Source organism: Trachemys scripta, chromosome 3 (genome assembly GCF_013100865.1).
Source record: "Trachemys scripta elegans isolate TJP31775 chromosome 3, CAS_Tse_1.0, whole genome shotgun sequence".
Taxonomy (NCBI): domain Eukaryota; kingdom Metazoa; phylum Chordata; order Testudines; family Emydidae; genus Trachemys; species Trachemys scripta.
In genome coordinates this window covers 50,586,996-50,612,198 of record NC_048300.1, presented here as the reverse complement: position 1 = coordinate 50,612,198, position 25,203 = coordinate 50,586,996, and the positions used below count along the sequence as shown (strand labels likewise).

General features: G+C 41.8%; 1 protein-coding gene across 13 annotated transcripts in view; it reads left to right on the top strand.

Annotated features, from left to right (window-relative positions):
- Nucleotides 1–25,203, top strand: part of ENAH (ENAH actin regulator) — a 181,462-nt gene that overhangs the window by 89,477 nt on the left and 66,782 nt on the right. For all 13 annotated transcript variants that reach the window (XM_034764682.1, XM_034764680.1, XM_034764679.1 and 10 more), the window contains exon 3: nucleotides 15,165–15,342. In XM_034764682.1, the coding sequence (XP_034620573.1) occupies nucleotides 15,165–15,342 (178 nt within the window). The remainder of the gene's footprint in view (nucleotides 1–15,164; nucleotides 15,343–25,203) is intronic.

Sequence of the window (25,203 nt, the reverse complement as noted above, 5' to 3'; positions counted from 1 at the left end):
ACTTGGGAGCAGCGGTATGCTTTCCAAAATTCCAGTCACAGGCACTTCTCTCCCCACTCCACACCCCCAGACAGAGAAAACAGCTAAATCTGGGACTCCACCTTCATGTGGACAACCACAAATAATGGCATCTTCCCTTGTCATTCTACACCTCGGGGAAAGACAACAGGCAGAAATCCCGCACCTTATCGTGTTTGTGAACAGTGCAACTGCAAATGTGTGCACTCAGTACTTTTAAGGATGTTTCACGTTTTTATTATTCTGAAATTTACATTGTTTAATTTTTGTGGTTTGTGAGTATGGTTAAAGTTTGCACAGACTTGTTCAGTTAAGGCTTTATTGTTTGCACTATTTGATATTTATTAAAGTTTTTAATGTAAACTTTGAGCTTTTCTGAAAAATAATTACACGTCCCTTAAATACAACAAATGATTTTTCAATAGACTGTTGTGCAAAGCCTTTATAAAACAATTGAGCCACAAAACACTACAACTAACACACAATGCAATGAAACAAAACAAGAAAGCAAAATAAAATATCATTTCAGCATTTTCAGCCCTTAGTTCAAAGTAGGGAGCACACAGCATCCCTGACAATGTGGCCTCTGGTGATTTGCTGCAGTTTGCAGAGGAATGCTGTCTCACTGCTCATAACCCACTGAAAGTCTATTCACTTCTACCTCCCACATATCAGTGGACTCTGTCCTTTGTTCTCACAGATGTGCAAAATACAGCAAGCAGTTGTAACACAGGGCAGATATTGCTCAGCAGCCTTGAGTCTTATTAGACATCCCCACTTCCCTTTCAGCCCTCCAAATGCACGCTCCGCTGTCATCTTGAAGCTTCTCAAGGTATAGAAGAACAAGTCCTTTCTCTTGTCCGTGTTCAGTAAAAGACTTGGCAAGCCACAGAAGCAGAGAGTAAGCTGGGTTTCCCAGAATGACGGGGAATCACAACACCATTAATGTCCATAGTGATCTTGTTAGCAGAAGTTCAATTTTTCATTAGGGAAAACAGATGGGAGTTTCAAAAGATCCTCACATCATGGACCTTTCCAGAGCACCCCACATTAATATTGTTGAATGTGCCACAATGATCAAACAGGCCTTGGAGTAATACATGGAGAAATAACCCTTTTTATTTATAAATCTTGAGGCCTGATGCAGGGGGCAAAAATGGGTCCTGTCAATGTCCCCAGCACAATTTGGGAATCCCAAGCATGCAAATCCATCAATAACATCCTGAGCATTGTTGGCCCACCCAATCAGCACCTCCTTTTTGGTATGACACCTATGTGACAGCTCCAACAGTCAACCTAAGAAACCAAATTGGTTAGTCACTGACTGAAAGCTGTCAGGGTGTTGAGCTTCCAGATGGGAATGCCCACATATTTCTCCCTGTTTAGAGGAGGATTCATGTTGGTGTTCTGATGCTGTACATTTGTGGTGAGCTCCCTGCAGATCTCTAGGAAAGTGGCCTTTGTCATCTGAAATTCTGCTAGTTATCCCCAGGATTCCATCACTTTCCTTTCCTACCAGTTACTGCTCATTTCACAAGTCCAGAAACTGCTCTGCAGTAAGTGAAGTTGCTCCAAGAAAAGATCATCCACAAGTAGCTGCTTGACATCCTCCTCCTCCTTTATCCAGATCAGCTTGGTAGTGTGACAGCTAGCCTCCAAAGCAGCCATCACTTGGAAGCATGATCTCAAATACATGTGCAGCAGCCTCTGTATTAGTAAATGTCAGGATCATGGCATGCAGAAGTGATCCCGCCATGCTGGTTAACAGAGGTTTTGAAAATGATGCCAGGTTGTAAAAGGCAGTTAAATGATGGGATATCAGGGGAAGAATCATGGAAACTTGCAAGTATGATCCCAAATCCCAGAATTCCAATGGCTTCTAACATGTATTCTACACTATATCCCAAGAAACATCCCAGAGTGCATAGAGGCCAGCATCGGGACAAAGCACCATAGGATACTCATCCAGAATACCGATTACTTATTTTGGGAAAAAAAGTCAGTGCTTTGTGTACACGCTCACTGAGGGGGAAGCAGGTGACAGCTGGTTTTGTGGATGCAGTTATTGTAGTGTGTTGTTACACAACAGTTTGTGCACAAAAACATTTGCAAAAACTTTCTCATTTTGGCAAGTCCTTAGGATTTCTTTATCCTTCATGACAAAGATGAGGAGAGTTAAGGCCCTCATTGTCCAATTGAAACCACCTTTCTTGAGCTGTGATTGATCTACCTAACCATCTCTTCTCTGCCACATAACATCATTTACTGAGGACTCTGTTTTTATTATTGTAACATAACAAGTACCTACAGGGAGGCTAGAGCTATTAGATCTTTTTAGTTAAGCTTTTTTCTATTCTTTGCCTTCTTGGTCTTTTATGAAGTCTTTATGGTGTGTACTGGTCCAGTGTAGTATGTCTGACAAACATTTCTTAGGCCATGACTACACTGGCATCTTTTACCAGTATGACACCCATTGCGGTTACTCTTATTCTGATGAAAGAGCAACTTTTTTCCAAGCAACGTAGTGAATCAAAAAAGGCAGTCATACTGGAATAAGTGTCTGCATGAGGTGGGGTGGGGTTAATGCTGGTACATTTGTTTAAATTAACATCCTAGTTTATACTAGCATAACTTTCCCCTATAATCAAGTCTTTAGAATAACTTAAACTAAGTTTTACATCTCTTGCATGGAGAAGGTGGCATCCTAGGCTTTGAGAGTCAAGAAATGGTTTAGCTCCACCACTCTTTCAACACCATAGAGCAGTGGTCCCCAGAACGGTGGGCCGTGCCCCTTAAGGGGCTGTGCAGGAACATCAAGGGGGGTGCTGCAGGGCCCAGGCCAATCCCCACGTGGGGTGGGGAGGGAACACCACCCAGCCCTGCTCTGCTCCCAACTCCACTCCGGCGCTGTTCCTGGCCACAGCTGCAGCTCTGTTCCCAGCCACAGCTCGGCTTTTGGCCCAAGGGGCCTCGGACACATTCCATTACTGATGGGGGGGGGGGAGGGGAGGGGTTTCGAGAGGAAAAGTTTGGGCACTAATGCTATTGGAGGGTGATGTGAAAGTAGTACTCTTGTATTGGGTATCTCATCAACATTCAGTTGTCCATGAAAGTGAATGTAGTGAGAAGCAAAAGTGACAAAACTCATTTATGTTTAACTATTTTCTGGCAGTTCTCATTGAGATGGTTAAAGGGAAGCTGTCAAAGGTGCAGCTCTCCCTTTTTTCAGTCCTTGTAAATTAAATCTAATAGACATATACAGATTTAATTTGGAGTTTTTGTCTTCTGCTACTACTGTGTTTGACATCCGGAGAACAACTGACTCATGGTAATGCATCAGGATAAACTTGTATGTTCAGATCTAGATGCACATGCTGCTTCTAATTCACTGATTATGCATGTGAATCCATGGAAACTGAATATGGTTTTTGTTCAGACTGTGCTGTGGAAGGGCACATTTGCCTTACAGAAATCACTTTGGGAACCTGAGGACATGTCTAAAGCTTTAGCCTCGTTATGCAACTTAATTGCAACACAGTCAATGCTACAAAATTTATCCTTCTGTATTCTAGTCAGGGGACAACCATGTTGTAATAAGGTCCCCAACTCAGTTTCTGTAGTGTAGGTGATGCCCTAAAACTATGCCATGTGCTTTGGACAAAAATCATTAAATAAGCAAAATCAAGTACAATACCTTCATTTTTGTTTTTTTTTCTACAAAGAATAAGTAGATGTTAATCTCTCTAGTGTTAAAATAATTCCACTATACGGGCAAGGTATTTTACTTCTGATGTCAAAGTTTGACAAATCTTCATTTAAAAGAAAAAAAATACAGAAATATTAATTGGACTATCTTTCTCTGAAGCTGAACTAAATTTAAGGTGTGAAATAATACAGTATTTAGGATTGACAGTCTTCCATGAAGCAAAATGTGCATGCTGATACGCTAGTTCCTGTCATGTTGTGATTTGTAAAATTACTTTGCTGCAGATCTAACTCAACTGGTAGAATTACAGATGACTCTGAGATTGCCGTTAACTGTCTAAACTTTTTTTAAATTAAAGAATCATAGGACTGGAAGGGACCTTGAGAGGTCATCTAGTCCAGTCCCCTGCTCTCATGGCAGGACTAAGTATTATCTAGACCATCCCTGACAGGTGTTTGTCTAACCTGCTCTTAAATCTCCAATGATGGAGATTTCACAACCTCCCTAGGCAATTTATCCCAGTATTTAACCACCCTGACAGGAAGTTTTTCCTAATGTCCAACCTAAACTTCCCTTGCCGCAATTTAAGCCCATTGCTTCTTGTCCTGTCCTCAGAAATTAACTATTTCTCTCCCTCCTTGTAACAACCTTTTATGTACTTGAAAACTGTTATGTCCCTTCTCGATCTTCTCTTTTCCAGACTAAACAAATCCTGTTTTTCCAATCTTCCCTCATAGGTCATGCTTTCTAAACCTATAATCATTTTTTGTTGCTCTTCTCTGGACTTTCTCCAATTTGTCCACATCGTTCCTGGAATGTGGTGCCCAGAACTGGACACACTACTCCAGTTGAGGCCTAATCAGCGCGGAGTAGAGCAAAAGAATTACTTTGTGTCTTGCTTACGACACTCCTGCTAATACATCTCAGAATGATGTTCGCTTTTTTTTTTTTTGCAACAGCATTATACTGTTGACTCATATGTAGCTTGTGGTCCACTATGACCCCCAGATCCCTATCCACAGTACTCCTTCCTAGGCAGTCATTTCCCATTTTGTATGTGTGCAACTGAGTGTTCCTTCCTAAGGCCTGGTCCCCACTAAGCCCCCACTTCAGACTAAGGTACGCAAATTCAGCTACGTTAATAACGTAGCTGAATTCGAAGTACCTTAGTCCGAACTTACCGCGGGTCCAGACGCGGCAGGAAGGCTCCCCCGTCGATGCCGCGTACTCCTCTCGGCGAGCTGGAGTACCGGCGTCGACAGCGAGCACTTCCGGGATCGATTTATCGCGTCTTAACCAGACGCGATAAATCGATCCCAGAACATCGATTGCCTGCCGCCGGACCCTCCGGTAAGTGAAGACGTACCCTAAGTGGAGTACTTTGCATTTGTCCTTATTGAATTTCATCCTGTTTATTTCAGACCATTTCTCCAGTTTCTCCAGATCACTTTGAATTTTAATCCTATCCTCCAAAGCACTTAAAACCCCTCCCAGCTTGGTATCATCTGTAAACTTTGTGTACTCTGTATGCCATTATCTGAATTAGGGGTTCTCCAACTTCATTGCACCGCGAGCCCCTTTTGACAACAAAAATTACTACACGACCCCAGGAGGGGAGACTGACGCCTGCGCTCGCCCGAGTCCGATCACCCTGGATGCGGAGGACAAAGCTGAAGCTCAAGGTCTGCAGCCCTGGGAAGGGGGCCTGAGCCCTGCCACCCAGGGCTGAATCCCTTGGGCTTCAACTTCCGCTCCAGGCGGTGGGGCTCAGGCTTCGGCTTCAGCTTCGAACCCCAGCAGTCCTAGCAATAGCAACCCTATTAAAATGGGGTCATGACCTCAAAGTGGGTCGTGACCCACAGTTTGAGAATTACAGGAGTACTTGTGGCACCTTAGAGACTAACTCCTGTTCTTCTTTTTGCGGATACAGACTAACACGGCTGCTACTCTGAAACCTGAAGTTTGAGAATTGCTAATCTAAATCATTGATGACAATATTGAACAGAACCAGACCCATCACTGATCCTTGCGGGACCCCACTCATTATGCCTTTCCAGAATGACCATGAACCACTGATAACTACTCTCTGGGAATGGTTTTTCAACCAGTTTTGCACCCACCTTAGTAGCTCCATCTAGGTTGTATTTTCCCAGTTTGTTTATGAGAAGGTCATATGAGACAGTATCGAAAGCTTTACTAAAATCAAGATATACCAGGTCTACCGCTTTCCCCCCGCGCCCCTCTTCCCCACTCCCACCCCCATCCACAAGGCTTGTTACCTTGTCAAAGAAAGCTATCAGGTTGGTTTGACACTATTTGTTCTTGACAAATCCATGCTGACTGTCACTTATCACCTTATTATCTTTTAGATGTTTGCAAATTGATTGCTTAATTATTTGCTCCATTATCTTTCCGGGTACAGAAGTTAAATGGACAGGTCTGTAATTCCCCAGGTCATCCTTATTTCCCTTTTTATAGATTGGCACTATATTTGCCCTTTTCCAGTCATCTGGAATCTCTCCTGTCTTCCGTGACTTTTCAAAGATAATCGCTAACGGGTCAGATATCGCCTCAGTCAGCAACTTGAGTATTCTAGGATGCATTTCATCAGGCCCTGGTGACCTGAAGACATCTAACTTGTCTAAGTAATTTTTAACTTGTTCTTTTCCTATTTTAGCCTCTGAGCCTACCTCATTTTCACTGACATTCACTATGTTAGATGTCCAAACACCACCAACCTTCTTGGTGAAAACCGAAACGAAGTCATTAAGCACCTCTGCCATTTCCACATTTTCTGTTATTTCCCTCCCTTATTGAGTAATGGGCCTGCCCTGTCCTTGGTTTTCCTCTTGCTTCTAATGTATAATAGCTGAGATGTTGCTATGTTAACCGTGGAGTCTTGATAGGAAAAAAACACTAATGAAATTCAATGCTTTATGGATTCTGTTTTTGTTATGCAGATTGTGTTGAAGCTTAGTTATAGATTGATCTTGATATATTTTATACAGATCTTTGTATAATTACCTGATTACTTATCTGGATGTGTATATTGTGGGGACAATACTGGTTTAAATGTGAACTTCTGTAACTTAAAATGGTTTGTCCTCACTAACGGCATTTGACTGAAATATTAAAAATAGTACTAGAAAGGAGGTCAATTTTTCTCATGTTCCATCTCTAATTTTATATATCAATATTTTTTATAACTAATGGGTCTTTTTTCAGATATTTCACTGCTGACCATGCAAATTAATTGTCTGATAAACCTATGGCAAAAATTGATAGTGTATTCGGTATGCATTCTAAAACTGCATGATAAATGGCTGTGTTTGGGAACTTTAATAAATAGTAAAATAATGCATCTTAAGGCATACTTGACAAATTTACTTTGACTTTACAATATCCCCACTTTCCAATATAAAATGACAGTTACTGATGGTGGTATGGTCAGTCATGTTTCTGATCTTGACAGGTGCATTTTGTTCAGTCTCCTGTAACTTCAAAAAAAAATCCTGCTATTGGATTATAAATGCTTTGTTTGGCAGTGTTGGTTTTAAATAAATTTTCATTTATAAAAATATCAACTTAGCTAAGGTTGCTAGAGTGAATAGTATAACCTTTATAGAAAATATCTAGGAACTATTTCAAAAACAAAAATACTGAATTTTAATGTACACACATGATAAACTAAGGCAACATTCTGTTGCTCTTACAGTTAATGATTTACTTAGTATTAATGTCAACATTTACATTATACATTCCAATTACATTGTTTGATTCTCAAGGTATGTATGAAAACTGTTAACCTACTCGTCACTAATCTGTGGCTATCATGTTCCATGAAAAGTGTATATTGATGTGTATATTGAAAATTCACTGGTACTATACATTTTGTGAATTAGACCTAATGTGGTTATGGGAATGTTTCTGGTGAATTTTCACATCAATATTAAGCAACTGCATAAACTACAACAATAATAAAATGTTACCTTAACTGATCACTTCCATACTTCTCAAGGTTTAGCTTTAACAGCAGTAAACTTACTAAATAAGGGCTAGAACTTGAGTATAACTACCTTAACTGTAAATTAATGCAGATGTACATTGGGGAATTTCAATTAAAGAAATATGGACAAAATGCAGTTTTAGTTAAACTGGTGTGACTGTAGACATAACTATTGATATTACTGTGGTTTTAAGCTGATGTAATGGAAGCAGAATAAGGTCCATGTTTTCTCAAATAGATAAAGGTAGAAAGTCTTCTATTCTGGAAATCTCTTACCATGTTTGCATACAAAACTTTGTGGTCTGAGCCCATAAAATCTTTTAATAATGCAGTTCTACTCTGTAAAATGTCTTTGGTATCACACAGGTACATATTTTTGGTATTAATGGCTTTGAGATCAACTCCGAGCAGTTTACATGTAAAGATTTTGTTTCAAACTGCCAACCCTACAAACTCACTGTGGAATCTGAGAATATGTCTACACAGGGATTAAAAAACCCATGGCCGTCTTGGGTCAGCTGACTTGGGCTTACAGGGCTCAGGCTCCAGGGCTGAAAAATCGCTGTGTAGATGTTCAGACTTGGACTGGAGCCTGAGCTCCTGGACCCTGTGAGGATGGAGGTGTAATGGGCTCCCCCTGAGTGCCACCTGGACCTGGGGTACCACTGAGTACTCTGACCCACCAGCCTGGTCTCCCTATCACACTGTACTGCTGTCCCAAGCTACAAAGCCCTCCAGCCTGCACTTTCACTAGCATACATGCAGGTAGGGACACACCCAGCTGCAGTTACAAGCAGGCTCTCTGGCTAGACCAGGCATAGGAAGGTTACTTTCCAGTTCTCAAGCACACACTACCTCTGGAGTATAAACCCTAAATTATACCATTTTGCGCTGCAGAGGGAACTTTACAGCGTGAGGGAGGGGGTGAATTTTATGAGCTTAATCTGGAGAGGAATATTTAACAGCCTTTTGCCCCGAATTATGATTCCCACACACCTTACTCCAACTCACTGGTTTGGACAGAGCAAAAACAAGTTTATTAACTACAAAAGATCAATTTTAAGTGATTATAAGAGATCAAAGCAGATTACCTAGCAAATAAACACAAAATGCAAACTAAACATAATATACTAAATAGATTGGATATGAATAGCAGATTCTCACCCTAAGGGTATGTCTACAGTACGAAATTAGGTCGAATTTATAGAAGCCGGTTTTATAGAAATCGGTTTTATACAGTCAATTGTGTGTGTCCCCACATAAAATGCTCTAAGTGCATTAAGTCGGCGGACCGCGTCCACAGTACTGAGGCTACCGTCGACTTCCAGAGCGTTGCACTGTGGGTAGCTATCCCATAGTTCCTGCAGTCTTTGCTGCCCATTGGAATTCTGGGTTGAGATCCCAATGCCTGATGATGCAAAAACAGTGTAGCGGGGGGTTCTGGGTACATGTCGTCAGGCTCCTCCCCCTCTGTCAGAGCAACGGCAAACAATCGATTCGAGCCTTTTTACTTGGGTTACCTGTGCAGACAGCATACCACGACAAGCATGGAGCCCGCTCAGCTCACCGTCACCATATGTCATCTGGGTGCCAGCAGATGTGGTACTGTATTGCTACACAGCAGCAGCTAATTGCCTTTTGGCAGTAGACGGTGCAGTATGACTGGTAGCCTTCATCGGCCATCTGGGTGCTGGCAGACATGGGGCTGCATTACTATACAGCAGCAGCTCCTTGCCTTCTGGCAGTGGATGGTGTATTACAATTGATATCCATCATCGTCATATTCCTCAGTGAGTTCAGTCAGAGGCACCTGGGCAGATATGTTTTGTCTCCTCGAGACTCAGTCCTGCTGGCAGTCCTATTGAACCGTCTTGACGATGATGGTTAGCAGTCGTAATACAGCATTTTCTGCCAAGCACCCAGAAGATGCCGATGGCTATCAGTCATGCTGCACCATCTGCTGCCAGCTTAAGATCTAAAAAATAGATGGACCAGATTTGTTCTGTATTCATTTGCTTCCCCCTCCCTCTGTGAAATCAATGGCCTGCTAACCCAGGGTTTTGAGTTCAATCTTTGGGGGTGCCATTCTGTGTGACAGTTGTTTGTGTTTCTCCCTGATGCACAGCCACCTTTGTTGATTTTAATTCCCTGTAAGCCATGTCGTCACTCACCCCTCCCTCCCCTCCATCAGACAATAGTTTCTCACCTTTTTTCAGCCCAGATGCCATAGCACTGGGATCATGGAGCCTGCTGAGATCACCACGGCAATTATTAGCACTATGAACACCACATGCATTGTCCTGGAGTATATGCAGAGCCAGAACATGCCAAAGCAAAACCAGGCAAGGAGGCGATTGCAGAGCGGTGACGAGAGTGATGAGGAAATTGACATGGACATAGACCTCTCACAAAGTACGGGCCCCAGCAATGTGCAAATCATGGTGTTACTGGGGCAGGTTCATGGCGTGGAACGCCGATTCTGGGCTGGGGAAACAAGCACAGACTGGTGGGACCGCATCGTGTTGCAGGTGTGGGATGATTCCCAGTGGCTACGAAACATTCACATGCGAAAGGGCACTTTCATGGAACTTTGTGACTTGCTTTCCCCTGCCCTGAAGCGCCAGAATACCAAGATGAGAGCAGCCCTCACAGTTGAGAAGCAAGTGGCGATAGCCCTGTGGAAGCTTGCAACTCCAGACAGCTACCGGTCAGTCGGGAATCAATTCGGAGTGGGTAAATCTACTGTGGGGGGTGCTGTGATCCAAGTAGCCAACGCAATCAAAGACCTGCTGATATCAAGGGTAGTGACTCTGGGAAACGTGCAGGTCATAGTGGATGGCTTTGCTGCAATGGGATTACCAAACTGTGGTGGGGCGATAGACGGAACCCATATCCCTATCTTGTCACAGGAGCACCAAGCCACCGAGTACATAAACCGCAAGGGGTATTTTTCAATGCTGCTGCAAGCCCTGGTGGATCACAAGGGACATTAAACTAACATCAACGTGGGATGGCCAGGAAAGGTACATGATGTTCGTGTCTTCAGGAACTCTGGTCTGTTTCGAAAGCTGGAGGAAGGGACTTTCTTCCCGGACCAGAAAATAACCATTGGGGATGTTGAAATGCCTATCGTTATCCTTGGGGACCCAGCCTACCCCTTAATGCCATGGCTCATGAAGCCGTACACAGGCAGCCTGGACAGTAGTCAGGACCTGTTCAGCTATAGGCTGAGCAAGTGTCGAATGGTGGTGGAATGTGCATTTGGATGTTTAAAAGCACGTTGGCGCAGTTTACTGACTCGGATAGAGCTCAGCGAAGCCAATATTCCAATTGTTGTTGCTGCTTGCTGTGCGCTCCACAATATCTGTGAGAATAAGGGGGAGACATTTATGGCGGGGTGGGAGGTTGAGGCAAATCGCCTGGCCACTGATTACGCGCAGCCAGACACCAGGGCGGTTAGAAGAGTACAGCAGGGCGCGGTGCGCATCAGAGAAGCTTTGAAAACGAGTTTTGTGACTGGCCAGGCTACGGTGTGAAACTTCTGTTTGTTTCTCCTTGATGAACCCTCCGCCCCCCCCCTTCACTCTACTTACCTGTAAACTAACCACCCTCCCCTCCCTCCTTCGAGCACCGCTTGCAGAGGCAATAAAGTCATTGTTACTTCACATTCATGCATTCTTTATTAATTCATCACACACTTAAGAGGATAACTGCCAAGGTAGCCCGGGAGGGGTTGGGGAGGAGGGAAGGAAAAGGACACACTGCAGTTTAAAACTTTTAAACTTATTAAAGGCCAGCCTTCTGATGCTCGGGCAATCATCTGGGGTGGAGTGACTGGGTGACCGGGGGGGGGGGGGGGGGCACTGCTTTCTTGGGCGTCTGGGTGAGGAGGCTATGGAACTTGGGGAGGAGGGCTGTTGGTTACACAGGGGCTGTAGCGGCGGTCTCTGCTCCTGCTGCCTTTCCTGCAGCTCAACCATACGCTGGACCATATCAGTTTGATGCTCCAGCAGCCAGAGCATCGACTCTTGCCTTCTGTCAGCAAGCTGACGCCACCGATTCTCTTCAGCCCGCCACTTGCTCTCTTCAGCCCGCGATTCAGCCCACCACCCCTCCTCTCATTCATATTGTACTTTTTTGCACTCTGACATTGACTGCCTCCACGCATTCTGCTGTGCTCTATCAGCGTGGGAGGACATCTGGAGCTCCGAGAACATATCATCCCAAGTCCGCCGTTTTCTCCTTCTAATCTTCACTAGCCTCTGTGAAGGAGAAACATTTGCAGCTGGTGGAGGAGAAGGGAGAGGTGGTTAAAAAAGACACATTTTAGAGAACAATGGGTACATTCTTTCACGTTAAATTTTGCTGTTCACATTACACAGCACATGAGTACATGAAGGAGAGCTTTCTGGAGATGTCCTTGGAGGATTTCCGCTCCATCCCCATACATGTTAACAGACTTTTCCAGTAGCTGTACTGGCCGTGATTGCCATTGCAAATGAATCATTAAACACGCTTGCTTTTAAACCATGTGTAATATTTACAAAAGTACACTCACCAGAGGTCCCTTGTGTGCCCTCAGGGTCTGGGAGCACACCTTGGGTGAGTTCGGGGGTTACTGGTCCCAGGTCCAGGGTGATAAATATATCCTGGCTGTTGGGGAAACCGGTTTCTCCGCTTCCTTGCTGTGAGCTATCTTCATTGTCTTCTTCATCATCATCATCATCATCTTCCTCGTACCCCGAACCTGCTTCCCTGTTGCATGATTCTCCATTGATGGAGTCAAAGCACACGATTGGGGTAGTGATGGCTGCACCCCCTAGCATGGCATGCAGCTCCGCGTAGAAGCGGCATGTTTGCGGCTCTGCCCCGGACCTTCCGTTTGCCTCTCTGGCTTTGTGGTAGGCTTGCCTTAGTGCCTTAATTTTCACGTGGCACTGCTGTGCATCCCTGTTATGGCTTCTGTCCTTCATGGCCTTTGAGACTTTTTCTAATATTTTGAAATATTACTGCTGCTACGGAGTTCAGCTAGCACTGATTCGTCTCCCCATATGACGAGCAGATCCTGTACCTCCCGTTCTGTCTATGCTGGAGCTCTTTTGCGATCCTGGGACTCCATCATGGTTACCTGTGCTGATGAGCTCTGCGTGGTCACCTGTGCTCTCCACGCTGGGCAAACAGGAAATGAAATTCAAAAGTTCGCGGGGCTTTTCCTGTCTACCTGGTCATTGCATCTGAGTTGAGAGTGCTGTCCAGAGCGGTCACAATGAAGCACTGGGATAGCTCCCGGAGGCCAATAACGACGAATTCCGTCCACACTACCCCAAATCCGACCCGCAAAGGCCGATTTTAGCGCTAATCCCTTCATTGGAGGTGGAGTAAAGAAACCGGTTTAAAGGGCCCTTTAAGTAAAAAAAAAGGGCTTCGTCGTGTGGACGTGTCCAGGCTTAATTCGATTTAATGCTGCTAAATTCGACCTAAACTCATAGTGTAGACCAGGCCTAAGAGATGATATAAGCAGGCTGCAGATTCTTAAGGGGCAAGCTGCACTTAGCACTTGCTTTACAGCCTGGAATCCCCAGGTGTTTCATTCTTAGGCTAAAAATCTCTGTAGCTTGTGTCCAGCACTTCCCCCAGTTCAGTCTTTGTTCCCCAGGTGTTTCCAGGGTTGTCTTGTGGGGAGCGAAGAACCGCAAATGATGTCATTCGCTGCCTTATATAGCTTTTGCATATGGCGGTAACCCTTTGTTTCAAAGCTTGGTTCCCAGACCGGTCGGTGGAAAATTACTGACATCCCAAGATGGAGTCTAGAGACATGTGGTCTCATCACACGTCCTTGTAGAGCGGGGGGGGGGGACCCGGGGACCGGATCTGGCCCGCCAGCCATTTAAATCCGGCTGCCCAGCTCCCCTCTTCGGTGCACCGGCGCTCCAGCCGGGGAGCACGGTCAGGGGCCGCTCCATGTGGCTCCCAGAAGCAGCGGCGTGTGTCCCCTCCATCTCCTACGCATAGGGGCAGTCAGGGGTCTCCGCTCTGCCCCAAAAGTCCCATATCTGGCTGTCCCCTATTCAGGAACTGCAGAAGATTGCCATAAGACAGCTTCCCAAAGACTCCTTTGCAAGTCCTGATCTAGAGGGGTCTTCTGGAGCTGTGGCTGGAGAGATTCTGTGCAGCTCAGGAGCCTGGGTGACTGCCATAACTTTGGCCCCTGGATATATCTAAGTTATATCAGACACCTCACCAGTCCACAGAGCAGATCAGGATCAGGGAGGGCACCAAGATAGTTTAAAGAGTCACAGTGGTAACTTGCCAGGAATTCAAGGGTTGCACCATATTTGCATACACATTTATGTAGGATTTTAGTCTGGGGCAGTTGCATTTTTTCCTTTTATATGCTCTAAAGTATTATAAAACATATTATGAAGGTCACAGGGATATGAGGATCAATAAGAATGGTCACTGCTTTTATTTGTAAGCCAACTGATATGGTCTAGGGTAAATAATTGCTGTGTTTTAATGCAGACTTTTTTCGTCATTGTAGTGACCCATATATAAGGCAACCCCCATCTCAGTATATTTGGAACACTTTAAACAGATCACTTAATGTACAGTGCTGCTCATTAGAAGACCACTTCCTTAGCCTTAGTTTTTTCTTAATCTCTTGAGTGGTACCTCCAGAGGCTGCACAAATAGCACCACTCTTATCTAACTTTCAACTTTGCTTGGCAGGCAAAGAGTGGTTAGCTGTCTAGAGTGGAGTCCATGTTAAACCTTGCAATTACCTGCCAAATGAGTTTAAATAAGCTTATCTCCTTGTTAAACTACCTATATCTACTTAGCACCCCCAAGAGCTCTCTAATTTTCTCCCTGCCTGCTATGCACAGAAAGCCACTCCACCAGACATGTTAAAGCTCAGAGACAGCCTTTTGGATTGTGGGTTGTAAACAACTTCTGATATCCAAGCATACACACATTCACAGTTTACAAGGTTATTCCTGATGAAATGGTCATAGAAAAAGCAGTTGACACTTAACTCTGAAGCTTAATGATAGCAAAGTAACACCCCACTGAGAGAAAAGGGGACAGTACATACTTCTCAAAGTCCGAAAGAAAACGGTGTCTTGGCTCACATCAGAAAGTTCATATAGTTAAAAGAAGTACAAAATTAAACCTTAAAATTATGCAGAAATTGACAGCCCCCAGGTTTTCACCACAGATTTGGGGCAGTGTTGGGACTTGGCTTAAAAGGAGAGGTTCACTTGGCCTTCTGATGAGTAGCTAAGTGTTGTTGTATCTCTTAGAAATGGGATGAAACATTTAAATAATCAAAAATGGCTACAGGAAAGTAATTAAAGCTCAATTGTATTAGGAAAAAATCACAGTAAATATTTGAGACTTAAAATGTACTTACAAGTATTTACTTTGTCATTATAGGTGGTAATAAATTGTGCCATTCCAAAAGGATTGAAGTACAATCAAGCTACACAGACCTTCCACCAGTGGCGTGATGCTAGACAGGTGTATGGTCTTAACTTTGGCAGTAAAGAAGATGCCAATGTCTTCGCAAGTGCCATGATGCATGCCTTAGAAGTGTTGAATTCACAGGAAACTGGTAAGGCTTTTAAACTTTTTCCTCTGACTGCAAATTGTTCAAATATAGAGATTAGATGAAAAATGTAAACTGAAATTTTAATTTCTTGACCTTTCAGTGCCAAGTTTTGTGATTCTTAATGCACACTGAGTTTTTTAGTAGAGAAGATACTATTTATTTAGTATGGATGTGCCTCCAGAAACCTCAGTTGATTGTGTATTTATATGCCTAAACTCTCCTACCAGCTGGTGAATGTTTCAGCTTTGACTATCATTCACACAAAGTACCATTCCTGAGAGCAGTTCATCTATTACTTGTGGAAATGTGTAAAATAAATTAAATATTAAATCTTAATTTTTCTTTCCTCAAGATGTTTTTGAGGATTTTCCTTTCTAGGGAAAATGTTGTGAATTTTATACAGATTTTTCTTTTTTTTGTTATATAAGATCTTAATTTATTATGAAAAGGTGAAATCAAATGAAGAAAATCTAACATCTCTTCCCCAATCCTGGGAGTTTAGCCCCCATGGATCCAGTGCTTTAAGTTGGTAAGCTTAATAGGCACATTGTTGTCTTAATTCCAGTTTCTCACTTTTAAAGAAGCCACTAGTAACAGGGAGTAACAACATCCTGGCTTCTTGAGCTATATCTGCAAGGTTTTCTGAAGGAATCTTTAGAATTTAAGCCTAACCTAGATGTGCTGTCTGAAACAGTGTAGAGAACAGTTCCTGCCAGATTGTTAAAATTTTTAAGGAAGATTTCAAATTTAGAACAGTTGGAAATGCTATTGAAAAGTATCTGTACTACTTGTCAGTTTCAGACACTTGGGTATTCTTCATTTCATTTGGTTAGATTAACAATTGTATGTAATAAACAGAAATTATGCAGTAAATTCCAAATGCAAATCTTGGATTGTATTCCCAGTTTATAAATTTGTAAAAGATATTGAAAGTTTGTAGGACACTTAAATGAAACAAACTGCTTTTTTTTAGCCCTAATCATAAATCAAAAATACATTGCTTTAATGTATAGTCTTTACACATTTCATAGTTGATCTAATTATTTTGTGTGAATTCTTAATCAAAATAAAAAATGATAATATTCTTGCCTTAATCCTTCATTGGGGGGAATTTGGATGAGGAATGAAGATACTTAATGTCTTCAGTTACAATGTGACCTTAATTAGCAGTATGCTGGCAGGAAGGGAGAATGGAAAAAGTTCTAAATGCAAGAGAGAAAAGTGTAAGAAATATAGCTGGTATGCAAAATTTTGTTCAGCTGTTTACCTGGGGCAATTTTTTGGTAAGCAAGTAAAATTTGCTTCCTCTTTATGAGAATGAGCAAGTAGATGTTTTGCATGTGATGGTACATTTTCATGATAATTCTGCAAGACTCAGTCACAGTAATAATTTATTTTTCCAGGGTTTTTTATATTTTCCCTGCCAGATACTCATGCATGTATAAAATTGTTGTTCCTCACTACCAAACTTGCCATTGATTCTGTAGTGAGTCATAACTTGCTTGTGCCATTAAGGAGAGACCTCTTATTTCAACCCAAATATTTTGTTTGTGAAAAGGACAAGGAAATTACAGCAACATGTAAACTGTGCGAACAGTTTGAAATAGAATAAGTTTTGGCATGCTTGCCCTTTGTAAGATGTGGCTACTTAGAAAAGTGATTTTTGTTTTAGTCAACAAAAAATATTACCTGTGTCTTCAAGTGAAACCCACTTACTTATTTAGCCAACCAAAACAATTTCTTTCTACTAGTAGCATTTCAAATACTATGTTCTGCTTCATACATCAACTAAATTGTTAGAGAAACTTTGATTATATAGAACTTTTGATGTGTGAAAAGGGTAAGGCCTAGAAGAATCAGATTGTCTTGAGCACAAAAATGAAAGAATTGAGTAGTAAACATAATGCTAAAGAGAAGATTGCGTCTTTTATTACAGTTTCCCTGTATACATGTTCCTTATTTTGTAAACAGTATTCTTTAGCTTCATACCTTTTGTTCCTTAAGCTTAGTTGAATATAAAGTCAGATTGTGACCTATTTAAATATAAGAAAATAAAGTGGGAATAAGTAGTCTAAATTCATTCTGACCTAAATATTTCACTACATTTTAAGTTAAATAAAAATATTCAGTTTGCACTTAGCTCTGAACCCAGCTAGCATACTTAAATACTGCTACTAAAATGTGAATGGTAGCAGCATAATCCCTTACAACAGCCTTCTTATGAACATGCTACTATAGCTACAGATAGTTTGCTATCAAGGATAAGTTGTTGATACTAGTGATGTAAGAGGGGAAAAAAACAGTTTAACTCTTTGGAGTTTGTCAGGCTAGAACAGGGGTCGGCAACCTTCGGCACACGGCCCATCAGGGTAATCCGCTGGCAGGCCGCGAGACGTTTTGTTTGCGTTGACCGTCCGCAGGCACGGCCCCTCCGCAGCTCCCAGTGACTGCGGTTCACCGTTCCCAGTCAATGGGAGCTGTGGGAAGCAGTGGCCACTTCCAGATGGGCCATGTGCCGAAGGTTGCCAACCCCTGAACTAGAAGCTAGGAAAAACATCTTTTAACTTACAAACTGAGTACATTTGATGTGAAATAACCTGGGCCTGAAACAAAGTCCATTAACATCAACGGGCTTCAGATCAGGCACTGGGAGAATCACTATGAAACTTTATATTATTTTACTTTGACTATAACTGCTTTAAAAATTGTTTTAGGAATGGATAACCTAGAGAATATTGGTGTATAGTGAAAATCATAAACAAAGATTATTTGTCTAGGCATAATACTGCTTGCTATTACATAGCTATTGAACAAAGATATGCAAATAAAATATGATTTCAGGTTATAAGACTAATGCATCTAAAACTAGACTTCCTGTTTGGAGAAAATGATTATTTCATCATCATTCTGATTTGGCAAGTATCATATCATATATCTATATATTTTTTACATTGAAAAGAGATTTTGTTTAGATGTTGAAATAAGTTGAATAAGTTTGTGACCAACTTAACCTGCTCCAGCAGTCCTTCAAATGATCATATATTCTTCTTCAAGTGCTTGCTCATGTCCATTCTATTGTAGATGTGTGTGCTCACCACGTGCACCGGTGCCAGAAGTTTTTACCCTCAGTGGTATCCGTAGGGAACTGGCTCTAGTGTCCTCTGGTGTGGTTCCCAGATGCATGGTATAAGGATGCCGCCAGCCTCCTTCAGTTCCTTCTTACTGCCAGTGTTGGCACTGGAATGCTCCCCTTGCTCTAGCAAATGGTTCCCATTCAGTGGTTCTTTGAACTTTTTTCTTTGTAAATAGTTACACTTAGTGGATAGTTAACGGTTCTTACTAGTTTGGTATACTTTAGTGGTAGGGCGACCTCCCAGCCTGCAACCAGGATCTGTCTCATCCTTTATTTTCCCACCATTTGTTGCTTTAGCTCCCTGCTTGGACCGCTATAACTACGGACCACTGGGTTCTCAATACTGTGGCAATAAAGTTCACCCTCCAATTTCTTTCTGTCCCTCTTTCCCACCCCACTTCCCCGTCCTCCATCAGGGACCCGTCTCACGAGCACCTGCTCACCCAGGAGGTGCAAGCCCTCCTACTACTGGGGGCCATAGGGGAAGTACCTGTGGAACAAAGAGGGAAAGGTTTTTTACTCCTGGTATTTTCTCATTCCGAAGGCCAAAGATGGCCTACGCCCCATTGTGGATGTGCGAGACCTCAACAAATACCTCAAAAGTTTGAAGTTCCATATGGTCTCCCTGGCCTTCATCATTCCCTCCCTGGAGACTGGTATGTTGCCCTCGACCTGAAGGATGCGTACTTACTGGATATTTCCCAGCCACAGGAGATTCCTGTGGTTTGTGGTTGGTCAGCCACACTACCAGTTTGCAGTGCGCCTGTTCAGTCTAGCAACAGCACCAAGAGTGTGACTCCAGAGGGTGCTAGAGCTGGCCCTACAGATACCACTGAGGGAAAAAACTCTAGCAACTCTGCACGTGGCACGCACACACCTAGCATGAAATGGACATGAGCAACACATCTTGGAAAAACAACAGTTATGAAAGGTTAGTAACCATTTTTCCCACAAAGTGCTGCAGTATTTTAAAGAAGCCCTTAAAAAAGCGGGGGTTTGCTTTTGTTTGGGAGCATACACTGAGCCCACTGTTGTTAATAACCCTGCAGTTGCGCCCTCCAACAAGATAAACCATCCCTGCTTATGCTTAAATTGATCTTTAATGGAAAAGGTGCATGTTTAGCAAATATTATTTCCATTCCTGTTTTTTTTCTTTAGCTGAAGCAAAAAAGTCTGCTGAAACAAATTACCTTTCATGTCCATTCTTTGACCTTCCTGAAAATGAGTGGAATAATCTGAGAGTGGGTTTTTTAAGTTCTTCCAGGCGCTATTCCTTTTAATGACATTGTTTAGCCCTTTTGACATTCAGAGAGGTTACTTTATAAGGAAGAGCCATTGAGAAAAACTATTTAACATATTGTTTGCAGTGGGGTTGTAGCTGTGTTGTTCCCAGGATATTAGAGAGACAAAATGGGTCTTTTATTGGACCAAATTCTGTTGGTGAAAGAGATAAGCTTTTGAGTTTACACAGAGCTCTTCTTCAGAGGGGAGGGATAGCTCAGTGGTTTGAGCATTGGCCTGCTAAACCCAGGGTTGTGAGTTCAATCCTTGAAGGGGCCATTTACGGAACTGGGGTTTAAAAAAAAAACACAAAAAAACTAACTGGGAATTTGCCCTGCTTTGAACAGGGGGTTGGACTAGGTCCCTTCCAACCCTGATATTCTATGATTCTATGAAGATCTGGAAAAGCTACTCAGAGGGCATGTCTACACGACAATGAGACGCCTGCGGTGCGCCTATGCCAGCTGGCTCATGCTAAGGGGATGTTTAATTATGTAGATGCTCAGGGTGGAGCCCAGTTTCTATGACCCTGCAAGGTGGGGTTAACACTTGCAAAGGTGTTAACTAGCCAAAGGTGTTAACTGGCAACTTCACCTTGAACAACCTCTTACAATATGCTATCTACTTATGCTGAACAATCTGTTCCACCTTGTTTTTAGCTGTGACACTTTGAGTAGCTTTCCCATGACTGAAGAAGAAGAGCTGTGTGTAAGCTCAAAAGCTTGTCTCTCTTGCCATCAGAAGCTGGTCCAATAAAAGATATTGCCTCACCCACCTTGTCTCTATTTAGCTTATTGAAAAACTTACTGTTCTTTAGTTTGGCACAAACCCTTACATGGTTAGTTTCTCTCGTTTATTATGTTGCATTCATGATCGTGTGTCTGAATATGGCTTGCTTTCTGTTTGTAAGCTTCCCTATTTATTTCTTGTAATGATCTCCCCGACCTCCCTGATTCCCTCTCCTCTCCCCTTACTTTAAATCCATAAGTAAAATACCAACATAGCATATAAATCAGTTCCAAAATGATTGTGTTTTGTGGAATCTGAAACCCCTGTACTCGGCCTATGAACACTTGCACTGCTTCTCTTGCAATCTAAAGGAGGTACATTCTCCATCTGTGGGACCTTAACATATGTTCTTAGGGACAGATTGCCATCTGATCATCTGATTTACATGGGGGTCATTTACAAAGAACCCCTAAAAACTCCTCCCCATACCCTCTCTATTTTCTCCAATCTCCACTATCCCTGGGACATCCCTCCAAATCCCCTCTTACTGTAATATATTTTCCTCTGTTTTAGAATCTACCAGCAGAGTTATGGTGGCCCCAAATAAACAAACTTCATACAATTTTTTTCATAACATTAACGTACTTACTGTTCATCCTTGGTGACCCCCAAGAAGTTCCTTCTGGTTAATATTTAGGTTATTCCTCATGTATTAGAGGTTTCTTTCTCAGCTTCATTTCTTCCAATGCCAGTACAGTTTCTAGAGTCTTTTCTTCTCCTATCTTCCTTTTCTTGTGTTTCAACTGCCAAGAGTTTTTCGGCAATTTATCTTTCGTTACTACTTCTGTAATATTCTTCTGTATGTCTGAGATAGTAATTGGGAGTGTATTTTTTTCTTGTTTAAAGTTGCTTACTGTATAATACTGACTTAGGAAGCTGAATTAGAGTTTAAATAGGAATTCACATCTGTAGCGGATATCTGCCATCCTGAGTTCTGTTGTAATTTCCCCCCCAGCTCCCTTCTCTTTTTTGAAGTTATGACAGAAGGGTCATGGAAAAATTGTAGCTTGCGGCCTCTGAGTATGAGCAGTGAATGCTCTCTGGCTTTTTTTCATATTCAGATCGTGAAATTTCACAATTAGATCTCTGGGTCCATTATTATGAGATCCAGGTGCGGGAAGCAGCACTGTGTGTGCTCTCTCCAACTTCACCTGTTCTAGAGAGCTCAGATGTAATGACTCTGCAATTAAAGTTTTTATATACCAGATTGTATTTCAGTCAACAGTGTTTTCAGTTATTCCCTTAATTTTTCCTTCTCTATTTTTTCTATATCATCCAGTTTAAGATGCATCTCTGTCTGTCTGTCTTCCATCAGTGCCTTATGACTGTGTCTCACTTGTTTCTCTTAGGCCAGTTTCTGGCACAGTGACATACTCTTTTCACAGCAGTAACTTTCTTCATTAGTGCTAGAAGATTGGGCATCAGATCCTCTTTCATGGCCTTACACTCAAAGATCTACTCAAAAATACCCGCCATTTGATTTTCTTCAGCCTTGGCATTTCTGCCTGATTTGACTGCCACTTGGAGTTTGAGAAGGCTCTTCACATTCTGAGCCAGTAACACTCTTCTTAGTTGAGGTATCTCTTTTTTAAATATTTTGATTTTTTGGAGAATCCATCTTCTTCAAATCTGCTGATTTTGGGGGAGTTTAATAGGTTTTGAGGGTTGATGGATGCAGATAAATTTGATATCCCCCTCAGAGCTCAGGCTTCAGGCAGCCATGTTATTCTGGACCCCTCTATCTTACAGTTTTATACTGGTATCGATCACCATAGTATGAGTCCCTGGCATAATATAAGAACCAAAGTAGATAAAATGGAAACATGCATCGACCCTCGCTAGAACACGCGTCTATATAGCATAAATTTGCATATAACGCGGTCGCAGCCATGGATCCAAAATTTAATTACTTTAATCGCAATTCATTTTAACACAGTCTCTGCTATAACGCGGTCCCAGGGTTAACGCAATACCGTGCATGGATCCCAAATCTGCATTCTAGCAAGGGTTCAGTGTATTTCTGCACTTTTTTCTTTCCTAGTTGTCATTGAACAATTTGTAATTTTCCTTATTCTGACATTACCCAACTTTAATAATCACCTCTTCATCAGAACTAAGCTGCCATCAAGACTGAAATGACATATGCAATGAGGTGGCATGAGACTCAGCAGTGCTCTTATGCCTTAACAATTACAGCCAACACATCCAGTTTTTCATTTAACTGAAATATTTATAATGGTCCATGTGTGCAGGTTACTTAAATTTGATGGGACTTGTACTATTTAGTACAAAGTATATCCAGACACACACAGGTATACTCTTGCTACTTTTTTTTGTAGCAGAAGTTCTAGCAGTCTGCTGCACATACATCCTACATTAGTCTGTTCTGAACAATTGATTTCTTTTTTAGTTCATACAAGTCTAAATAAAGAGTGCCTATCTGTATTCTCAAGGGACTCCTGGCAGAACTTTAAAAGTATAAACAAGAAAAAAATAACCAAATATAACTAAAGCACAGCCATACAGTCACCTCAACCTACTACCAACAAACCAAACAACTCAATTAATCTTCCCCTTCCTGCTGCCCCCTAACAATTTCCCCAAATGCTGGGAGGGTTGGGGGAAGAAAAGAAAGGATGCAAAGATGAGCTTTTGCAGTGTTCCTGTAGGTCATTGGATTTGGACAACTTTGGACAAAGTGAGTAAATTCCAAAGCCATAAAGCTCTCCTAGAGAATGCCCTGCCAGCAATCCCTTCAGTGGGACTTCACGTCTAGTATTTCTGCTGCTTTCAACTGTGATGGCATGACATGGGTAAAGGCATTCTGGTACATAAAGGCTCAACCATTTTGACCTCTACAGGTCAAAACCACCTTAAAAATCACACACAAACCCATAGGCAGCCCATGCAGCATGGATTGAATATAATCACGGTGAGGTACTCTACTTACCAAGCAGAGTGCTGCATTCTGCCTCTGCTTTTGTTTCTGAATGCTTTTTAAGGTGCAGCTCTGTATAAATGTCATTGCATTTGTCTAATCTTGAAGTGACAAGGGCATGGATGGTAGTTGTAAGGTCCTAATCTGAAAGGAATGGTTGCAACCCCCAAGCTGTCTGTGGATGATACAAACCTGACATTGCTATTGCTGCTGCCTGCTTTCCTAGTAGCAGCTGAGAGCCCAACCATATTTTTACATCATAAACCTGACCCAACTAAAGGTGTACAACCTCAATTAAAGGGCCAGATATTATTCTTAGCATCTCTAGCTGCTTGCCTCTGCTAATCAGTATCATGTCAGTCTTGTCAGGATTAAGCCTTGGCTAGCTAGCTCTCATCCAAATAAATATCTTTATTTGGTGTGCCCAAACTCTAATACATTTCGGTTCAAGATGCACTTTACATTAGCAGTGGCAAAGGAAAGGGACCTGGGCATTTGATCATCAGGCAAGGATGTTTAACCAGCCTGCTAACTTAATATGAAAACCAGGATGTCTCATCATCCAGCTTGTTTTATGGAGCTCATAGCTAAGTTTCCCTTCTTTTTCCATACCAAAAAACAAAAACCTCTTTTGATGTACATATGTTAAAGCTATTTATCTGCACTAGATAACATCAGCTTTAAAATGCAGGGCTTTTCTCTATCCCTTTTTCTACTACTCGTTCATCATGGAAGTTTTTTCACCTGGACGAATCACTGGCTCAGCAGTTCAAATGTCATCAGCACGACTGTTGCTAGGAAATGTGCTGAAACTGCCCCAAACTTAAATAGCTTTTTATAAAAGCAAATCTCAATCCTTTTTTTAAAAAAGTAGTATGTACAAATTTTTAAGAATATATGTTACACTGGGAATTTTAGTGTTTAGTAGCAGTTTCCTTATTGGGTAGGTTGATCTGATTTTTTGGTCCTTTTGAGTTGTCTACTATATATTAAAATAGTTACAATGTATTTAACCCCAGATGGAATAGTGATAGGTGAAACAAATTTGAGAAATCTATATTAAAAATATTAATTTTCAAGAGGATGTATTTTACCTGCAATGATCTTTCTAAAGTTTCTTTACCTAGATCTATGTGTAACAATATTAAAATCCTTCACATTCTTCAAATTGAATAGGAGAATCCTATTTGCACCTGTCCAGTTCTGGTGCAAGAATTGCTTACTATACAGGCTAAGAAAATATAGAAGAAAAATAATGAAATTTGACTGCCAGTGTAGTTGCAATTGGTTTGATCATATGTTAGTGAATCTCTTCTTGCATTGTGGAAAACACACTAACATATTTTCTTTTGGCATGACAGTTATGCTTGGCATATTCTTCAGACAAATTGTAGAATTATTCATAACCTGATTAATATTACTTAATTGTGTTAGTATTCTTCTGAGATCATCTGGATTATTGTAAATGTTAAAAATTTGATTTTGCCCCCAAAATCTTCAGTTTGAAGTTTAACTCCTTTTATACTTAATAATTTAATATTTAATGTTATTAATATTAGGAAGCTTTGAAAGATGTAATGAAACAGTGGGTAGTCATACATCTAAGAGGGTCAGAAAGCGTCAGGACCCTTAATCAGCTAAAAGATATCTAGCACTGTTATCCAGAGTTCAGTTGAAAGGAATGTCTGATTTTAAGTTGTTAATCTTCCAGGATTGTATTTTT